Source organism: Coffea arabica, chromosome 10e (assembly GCF_036785885.1).
Source record: "Coffea arabica cultivar ET-39 chromosome 10e, Coffea Arabica ET-39 HiFi, whole genome shotgun sequence".
NCBI classification, from domain to species: Eukaryota; Viridiplantae; Streptophyta; class Magnoliopsida; order Gentianales; family Rubiaceae; genus Coffea; species Coffea arabica.
The window spans coordinates 41,828,035-41,838,281 of record NC_092328.1 but is presented as its reverse complement, the minus strand read 5'-3'; the positions used below and the strand labels follow the sequence as shown (position 1 = coordinate 41,838,281).

General features: G+C 30.8%; 1 protein-coding gene across 1 annotated transcript; it reads right to left on the bottom strand.

The window, feature by feature from the left end:
• Positions 1-8,049: 8,049 nt before the first annotated feature.
• Positions 8,050-8,658, bottom strand: LOC140015243 (uncharacterized). The gene has a single exon (XM_072067164.1). The coding sequence runs from the start codon at positions 8,656-8,658 to the stop codon at positions 8,050-8,052; it is 609 nt and encodes a 202-aa protein (XP_071923265.1).
• Positions 8,659-10,247: the final 1,589 nt, after the last annotated feature.

The following is a 10,247-nucleotide window of genomic DNA, read 5'->3' as shown; positions in this document are numbered from 1 at the left end:
TTTTGTTTCTGCAAGACGAATCTCTCCGGATGCACAACAAAATTTCGGTGGTTCCATATAAAAATGCTTAGCATGACAATGTGGACAATCTGGAACAGATGGTAGGATGGTTGGCTGTAATGGTATTTGCTGGAGCAATGGTATATTTTTTTTGCGACGTGTCGGGGCTAGAAGCATTAAATAGGAATCTGTATGAGTTATAATTGGAAGATGGACAAACTGTTTGTTATATACAAAGAGATAAAAGGAATAGAAATATGATTAATATCTGTTGGCGCACCACTTTGATTTTGGATGGAGGAGGATGAAATCAATGGTTCTGTCATTACCCTTGATTGTGCTGAAAATCCGTTATTATAATTTCAGCTATAATATTGATAGAAAACCGCAATGCAGTATCGATATCTATTATAATGATACAACATTCAGTGTTTTTTCAGATTATTGAAAGAGATAGAGAACGTACAGATATCAATGGGACAATTGAACCACTGAGTGGTAGCATTAGGCAACGATGAAGTGAAAAGATCTTGTAAGACATGATCATTTACTGCAGGAAGATGGTCTATATGCATATACATAGGAATGGAGAAATTTAAAATTTAGGTACTGTTGAAATGAATAATAAAGGAGGAGAAAAAATAAATGGAATGACTAAGAAGCGAGTAGGTACATGGATCAATCTCAGATATAGCCGATGTAGATAAGCTATCCACTATATGAGAAAGTGGCATAGTTGAGAAAGGAAAGCACGAGGAGGCACTTTGAACAAAAGATGAAGATGGGAAAAGACCATATGGACATTGATAAGGCAAAGAACTGGTAGCTGTTGATGTAGCAGTATAAATAGGGACATCAATTAAATGGTGTTCATCTTCTAAAGGATTGGCAACAGGAAGAACATCTGCAACATTAACGTTGCGTGTTTGTTGAAGTGTAATAGAGGTTGTTTTTTTGCTGTCTATCTGAGCACCATGCTGCTGACGATTGACTATCTTGGCAACATATCTGTCTCGGCGTCGCTGATTATTTTGCATGCGGTATTCATCTTGCGAGCAAAGTTTACGCTTTCGAGGCATACTAAATAAAAGTAAGAAACATAAAGGAAGATACAGTATAATTAAGGGTATCTATAATTATATAGGATAGCTAATTAATGAGTCGATGCTGGAGGAAAAATGACAGAGCGTAGGAATCACAATTGTTATAGAGGTAGGAACAAATATAAAGGATAGCATCGCAATAAAAGTATAGGAAATTTATATGAGCCAGGAAAATATGAAAATCAGATAAGATAGTAAGTGCAATATAAAAGAATATAGATAACGTTTTACCTGATAGGAAAGAGCCAGAAAGAAATGGAACAAGGAGGAAAAGACAGAAGAGCCTGGAATCAAAATATACAGAGATTTATAATAAATCAAAATAAAAAGGAGAAACAATCAAAATGAAGAAAAAGAATTGATAGTAAAATCAGATACAACAAAAGATAAAAGCATGCATGGAATGAAAATGAAACGTACATAACATGGGAATGAGAACAGTATAATGCAGTGAGTAAAAACATGGACAAGGTTGCTAAAAAAAGGCGTAACCAAAGGAGCCAGCAATCTATTGGAAGAAAAAGACATGCATGAGAGATTAAATGCATCATCATAAATAGCAGAAGCAATAATATATAATGACATAAATGCATGGTTGATCAACAGCGGACAACAACAAAGGGCAAAGTTGTTATTAATGGAGGGGGAAGACTGGTGGAAGAGATATATAAAACATGGACATAAAAGGAAACCAAACATGAAACAGGAAGAAAAGTTGAGAGAAACAAAACAAAGAATTAGAAGGTAATTTACCAGGCAGAACTTGGAAGAACGAAGATGCAGTAAAGCAGGAGAAAATAAGGATGAGAGAAAGATACAGTAGAATAAAAGGTGAGAAACTCAGTTGGGAAGTATATTGTGATGAAAGGAATGGAAATAAGAGGTCAAATAAAAGTGGGAAATTAGCGGTAGTACAAATCGCATGGATAGCAGACTGGAAGGAATAAAAGTAAGTAATTAAGATAGAATGAACAGCTGTAGGAAAGTGTAAGTACCAAAAAAGCAAACAGATGCATTTAATGTAGATTAGACAGTGAAAACCAATTGATGTGAAAAGGATAAAGACAAGTACCACCAATGCAATTGGATGAATAGCACGTGGCTATAAAGCAGGCTTAATATAGAAAACGACATGGGCAGACTCAATATTGATTAGACAATGGATAGGGGATGATCAAGGAAAAGAGATAATTGTAAACGGATAACTTTATAGAAAAAATATATAGCACAATAATAATAATTTATTGATCAATAAATATTACAAAAGTAATATTTATGAAATAAGGGGAAATGATCCCATTATTTTTGAAGCAGTTATCTAATTAATGTAGAGAATAAAAGCGATGTTCTAAAGGAATATGATAAAAGTAATATTTTTGGAGCATAGGGAAATTATCTTACATTTTTCAGAATAAATGTGTCATTAATTAGGAAAAAGCAAAAACGGAAAATCTGTACTGACTAATAAATAAACATGTAATTGATTATTATTTTGGATTTGTTATATTTATTTTATGTCAGTTAGTCTTAAAATGTCAAAGCTTTAGACTAATAATTCTACAGACTAATAATTAATCAGTAAAAAGAAAAAAAGGAAAATTGTATTGACTAATAGATAAACATCTAATTAATTATTATTGTGTATTTGTTATATTTATTTTAAGTAACTTAGTCTTAAAATGCAAAAGCTTTAGACTAATAATTCTATAACTTGCAGTTTTACATAATTTAAAATTAACAAATATTGTAACAATAGTATTTTTTATATTAAAACCGATACAATTGATTTTATTCAGTAAATCGACAAGCGATTGGTTTTGTTACAGAAGCGAGGTTTTTAAAAAATAGAGGGAAATTATGCTTTGATCTGCATTCATCAGATGCGTGCAGAATTTCGTTGCAGGATTGGTTTTGTTACAGAAGCGAGGTTTTTAAAAAATAGAGGGACATTATGCTTTGATTTGCATTCATCAGATGCGTGCAGAATTTCGTTGCAGATATACATGCTGCAGTGAATTAAATATTTCCTGGGATATGGACGACTGGAGACAGGAGATACAGCAGCACGACAAGGTACAAAAAATAAAAGGACAAAATTGACACCGGAATTACAAATAAACCTGGACAAAGGGCACAATCGGAATAGATGGCAAAAGCTAAAAGGAGAAAAGAAAGAACAATAGACAAAGCTGCTCCATGCGGGGGCAAAATATAATGTTGAAAGACAAAGTAAAAGACACAAAAAGGCAAAATCTGCAGTGAATTAAATATTTCCTGGGATATGGACGACTGGAGACAGGAGATACAGCAGCACGGCAAGGTACAAAAAATAAAAGGACAAAATTGACACCGGAATTACAAATAAACCTGGACAAAGGGCACAATCGGAATAGATGGCAAAAGCTAAAAGGAGAAAAGAAAGAACAATAGACAAAGCTGCTCCATGCGGGGGCAAAATATAATGTTGAAAGACAAAGTAAAAGACACAAAAAGGCAAAATCAGCCGGAGAATCACATTGAAACCAAGACAATCAACTGTAGCTGGAGCTTCGCCGCTTTATGTAGTTTAAGATAAGATAAAAGGTCAATCGGGGAAATTTTGGGAACTTATAAAAGGCACGTTTCACCCCCCGGGCTAGATCACGCGGTCTGTGGCTGCTTCCGGCACTCGCAGGTCGTGGGGTCGAACCTCACTTAACGCCTGGGTGCGGTTGGGGTGGTGCTGTACTCCAGGCGCAGGGGATTAGTCGGGCCGCCTTCGGATCTTGACCCGGACACCCCTGTGTTGACAAAAAAAAAAAATGTAAAAGGCGCGTTTCATATTTATTTATTTATTTTTTGCCTATTGGTAACTTCTATACTACTCCCTATTTAAAGGAGGGCCTAAATGAGTCAAAAGAGACAGAAATAGAGGTTCTCACTTCTAAATCAGAAATACACCATTCAGATTTGGATTCTGTTGCAGGTGCATAGAGATTTGAAACTGTGATCTCCTATCTAATGGAGGCCCAAATGAGTCAAGGGACTAGAGGTAATAGTTCCCACCTCTAAACTAAAGAGACACCTTTTGAATTTTACTGTAAGTGCAAAGGTTATAGTTTCGATCTGCATTTTAAGTTTCACCAAGCGGCCAATTTATCTAGGACGAGTTGATTTAATATTTAAAAGAGCATGAAAACTCTCTAGCAGCTAATTTGCGAGATGGAATTTGACAAGACAAGAAAAAGAAGTGTGAGAAAGGAAAACTTTTTCTATCATTTTGCAAGATTCATTACCCTAAGAAATGAAATGATCAGGCGGCCAACTTATCTAAGGCAAGTTTATTTGATATTTGAGAGAGCACGAAGACTCTTTAACAACTAGTTTGGGATATGGGATTTGATAAGAAAAGAAAAGGAAGTGTGATAAAGGGAAACTTTTCTGTTGTTTTGCGAGCTTCATTACCCCAAGACTAGGCATTGTGCCCCGCGAGTTTCGTGGGGTGCCCATTATTGATTGTTTAAGGGTAATGTAAGATTTATTTAATAATTAATGTTTAGAGTGTTTTATATGATAGTAGGGTTGGAATAATAAATAGAGGAACAATATATTGGATTAATATATTTATAAATAGATATAGTAATATTGTTGTGATTTGTATTTAATTTTTTAAAAGTAACAGGATGTAAATATTATTTAAATTAATGGAATGTAAATCATTTTTTAAGAGTTGAGATAAATTAATAATTCAAAATAATTTCAATATGTTTATTTTTATATTGTTAAATATAAGTGGAAGTAGAATAAAGAAAATTTAGGGAACAGATAATTGCTATTGCAAGAAGCTGTAGTGGTCATGTTTAATTATGATTGTTGGATAAAGTCTTTGCTAAAGAGCTGCAGATGATAATTGTTTTCATTGAGTAGGGTGAACAGGATGACACTTCCTTCATGTAAGAAGTGTTTTTGTGCGAATATTGGCCAACCTTCTGTTATTTCTATTCCTTCTAGCGAAAGATCCATCGAGTTTTAGCATGATAGCAATTGATGACTCATATGTTGTCTGTTTGTATATGCGAGGGTATATCACCAATGAGTACCTGAGATAGAAAATAGGGAAAAAATGTAGTTGTATTATGAAATGAGAGTAGCAATGTAGTGCATGAATTATATTGATTGGAATGTAATTTGTATGAAACTCACCAAAGATTCAAGATCGTGTGTTAGATAGTGGAAGAGTTTAGTATTGAAAAACTAAAAGAAAAGAAATATAGTGAAGAATACAAATTCATAAATATAATATATACAAATTAAGGATTTTTAACAATTTGAAATTATAAATTTAGAATCATATATTTGTATTTATTGATCGAATAATTGTTTTTTGAATCAATAAATATTGGATTGATTTAATTTTAAGTTTATATATATTAGATACATGTCAAGTACATATGATTTTCATTCATTTGTATTAATACGAAATAGCATAATCAATTTATATATATTGACTGGATACACATAGAATTTGTATTCATTTGCATATGTTAGGTGCACGTAGGATTTTTAGCGATTTGCATATTTTTTCATATTTAATATTTTTGCTAATATATACATTTTGGAGAAAATTAATTAAATTTATATATATTAGATACATGTTAAGTACGTACATATGATTTTCATTGATTTGTATTAATACGAAATAGTATAATTGATTTATATATACTGATTGGATACACATAGAATTTTTATTCATCTGCATATATTAGATGTACGTAGGATTTTTAGGAATTTGCATATTTTTTCATATTTAATATTTTTTCTAATATATATATTTTGGAGAAAATTAATAAATAAGCGAATAAATATAAAAATAAGGCTATTTTATGTATTAGATGTGCATAGCATTTTTAGTGATTTGTGAAATTTTTTAACTGTTAATATTTTTGTCAATATACACACTTTCGACAAAATTAATAAATAAGCATGTTAATAAATAAGTGGATAAATATAAAGAAGGAGGGAAAATTATAAATATAGAAATAGTCTCGAAATTATAATTATTTGATATAAATAACACTTATTATATGTTAATACAAGGTAGTATTATTAATTTATATATATTAGATATACGTTAAACACATATAATTTTCATTGATCTGCATTAATATAAAATAGCATAATCGATTTATATCTATTGATTAGATACATATAGAATTTTTATTCGTTAGTATGTATTAGATATACATAGGATTTTTAGTGACCTGCGTAGTTTTTTGATAGTTAATATTTTTTTTCAATACACACACTTTTGACAAAGTTAATAAATAAGTGAGTTAATAAATAAGCGGATAAATATAAAGAATGATGGAAAATTATAAACATAGAAATAGTGTCGAAATCATAATTATTTCACATAAATAACACTTATTATATGTTAATACAAAGTAGTATTATTAATTTATATATATTAGATGCATGCTAAACATATATGATTTTCATTGATCTGCATTAATACAAAACACCATAATCGATTTATATATATTGATTAATATGTTTGTGTATATAGCAACCTGCATGTTTTTTTGATATTTAATATGTTTGTTAATATACACATTTTAGAGATGCACGTAGGATTTTTAGCGATTTGCATATTTTTTTCATATTTAATATTTTTGCTAATATATACATTTTGGAGAAAATTAATTAAATTTATATACATTAGATACATATTAAGTACATACGATTTTCATTGATTTGTATTAATACGAAACAGTATAATTGATTTATATATACTGATTGGATACACATAGAATTTTTATTCATTTGCATATATTAGATGTACGTAGGAATTTTAGGAATTTGCATTTTTTTCACATTTAATATTTTTGCTAATGTATATATTTTGGAGAAAATTAATAAATAAGCGAATAAACATAAAAAGAAGGCTATTTTATGTATTAGATGTGCATAGCATTTTTAGTGATTTGCGTATTTTTTTAATAGTTAATATTTTTGTCAATATACACTTTCGACAAAATTAATAAATAAGCGAGTTAATAAATAAGCGGATAAATATAAAGAAGGAGAGAAAATTATAAATATAGAAATAGTCTCGAAATTATAATTATTTGATATAAATAACACTTATTATATGTTAATACAAGGCAGTATTATTAATTTATATATATTAGATATAGGTTAAACATATATAATTTTCATTGATCTGCATTAATACAAAATAGCATAATCGATTTTTATATATTGATTAGATACATATAGAATTTTTATTCGTTAGTATGTATTAGATATACATAGGATTTTCAATTAGAACGACTTTAATTATCCACTCACTTGATTTATTTGTCAAACTATTCACAGGAGTGCATTTGTCATCCATGCCTGCAATATAGAACATCAAAAGTATATTAATATGGATGGAATGATGCAAATATATAAGATGCTGAATATAAGCACTTTTAATTGAAAACTTTTAAGTTCAGTACTTAATCTTCAGCTGCAGCTGCTAAAATTTCTTGATACACTACATTTCGAGTACAATTACTGGACAAAGAATCAGAAGCAATGCGTCTGAGTAAAATTTTAACATCATTAGCAATTCTGGCCCTTGATAATGCAACATATAATTGGCCATGTGAAAATACTGGTTCCTTCAAATATAATCCTACAAAATCAAGTGTTTGTCTCTGTGATTTATTAATTGTCATGGCAAAACATAATGAAATTGGGAACTGAGTACGCTTGAAAGGTATTGGATATGACTCATCATTAGAACTGTGCAATGGAATGCGAGGAATGAAAACCTGTTTACCAGAATGAATTCCAACCGAAATTTGTGCATGTGTGATGTTTTTGTTAAAATTTAAGCATATCATGGGGGGTTCCATTGCATAGTCCTTTGCTGGATTCAGATTTCTTAGGAGAATAACTGGGCAATTTGGTTTCAAAATCAACAAATGTGGAGGTAATCCTGGGGGTGGATAGTATTTAAGAAGTCACCGTGATCAGCTTGTTTTGTTGGATTTATTGTCTCATCGAAGCTGATATATTTGATTTCTTCTCCAGGGAACTTCTGAATCAAAATTTGATTGATTTCGTGCACAATATCATTTGTTGTACTGAGAATGGCTCTGTTAATGAGAGTTGAATTCTGAGGGCAAAAGCTAGATAGAGATGGATAAACAGTGTCTATCAGAGTGTGCAAGGATTGCTGATCATCATTAATGAAAGAGACAATCATAGAAGAAGGCAATTGTATCTTGTCATTTGCAATGGTTGCTTGTGTGCCATTTCCAATATTCAGCAGAAAATCTGAGAATGATGGATCGAGAAATGCTCTCATATTTTCAGTCAATCGAATCTTTTGGAGGTGTGGCCAAATATATGAGTTGATGAGAGATGCAGAAATGTAATCTTCTCTTTGACCTTTGTGGACGATTGGTAAAGTCTGTCGAAAATTTCCACCGAAAACAATGAGTTTTCCACCAAATATTTGATCAGAATTCAGCAAATCTCTAAGTACTCTGTCAAAGGATTCAATTGCATATTTTTTTGCCATTGTTGCTTTATCCCATATTATTAATGATAATGTAGGTTATAATTTTAGAGAAAAGTTTTTTTTTAAATTTTGGTTTTTAGTTGTATATTTTTGAATTTTTTAGTTTTTGAAATATTATTGAAGTAATATTTTTGGAATAGAGTAAATGGAAGGTAATGGAAAGTGGTACAATTAATTTGTATTTATTAGATAGTTATGAATTTTTTGTTGATAAGTATTTTATGGCGGTTGTATTTGTGTTATGCTATTTAATTTAAAAATGGAAGAAGTTTAAGTTGATAATTGGGTTATTAACGAATATTATTGAAGGAGTATTTTTGAAATAGAGAGGAATTATGTTATATTTTGAAAAATAATTGGTTGCAGTAAAATATATTTTGGAAAAAGTGGAGATATGTAAAATGGGTGATAAATAGGATATAAAAATATATTTATATGTTTTTGTAGTCAAAATATTTTTGTGTTTGTATTATAGAATTAAAGTTGTGTTTCTAGAGAATAAATATTTTTGTTAATATATATATTGTGAGGACTCGTAAAAACTATTGTTTTAAGCCTAATTTATGGCTTAATAAATTATTTAATTGGATTTTTACCACGAGGAATATTTTCTAGTCTCATTAGACCTAAGTACATGGTATCATAGTTTGGTTACATTTTTAAAGTGTCTCGTTTCAAAAATTATTTTCTTAGGAGCTTGTTTAGAGAAAAGGTGAAAATACGTTTGGAGAATTTTGCCAATTAGGAGTACAATTAGCCAGGAAATTTGGGACATGTACAACGGTTTTAAAATAGGTAATTTTAGATTTAAGTACTTAAGTGATAGTTAATAGTATTATCGTTATAAGAATTTCTCGGAGGTTTCGCGTTATAACGCTAAAATTGACGGTACGCGTTTTCACACTCGCGGCTTTATTTGAGGGACTTTAGACCCTTATTTCGAGACAATTAAGAGTGAATAATATTTATATGAATATAAGTACATTAGAGGTTTAGTGCACTAGTGAACCAAACGCGAGAGAAATCGAGCCCTAATGAGGGTTGACTTTGGAGTGAATTTTCACCACTCATTTTAATCTTCCTTTGGAAGCTAGAATTGATCATATTTCACTCTCTCTTCTCTCCCAAAGTGCCGACCAGCCCACCTCTCTCTCTCACTCCATTATTTCAAAATTTTCTTCACCAAATCAACCACAAAACTTCAATCAATCTTCACCAAACTTGAAGACCATCTAGCAAACTACTTGGAGGTTGGATCTAGCTAACTAAAGGGCTGCAATTCACGGTTTCTTGGAGCCTCTTGAGGACCGAAAATTTCTGATCTAAAGCACTAAGGAGGTATAACATCATCCTACACCTTAAACTTGGATTATGATGGTAGAAATACATCTTTAAGCTATTGCATGTGTATGGATGGCTCGGTATTGTTGGAAAATTTGAAAGTGGGCTCTATGAATTCCCACACTTGGGTTGTTGCTGATTAGAGGTTTAATGTTGGATTTAATGGTAGTTTAGTGGTTAAAATGATGGATTTATGGAGTATTATTGTTGGAAACTCAAAGTTGAGGTAATGACAAGAAATTTCCGAA

Excerpts from the sequence above, each read along its gene's own strand:
- LOC140015243 (XM_072067164.1), bottom strand. The coding sequence starts at position 8,658 with ATGGCAAAAAAATATGCAATTGAATCCTTTGACAGAGTACTTAGAGAT.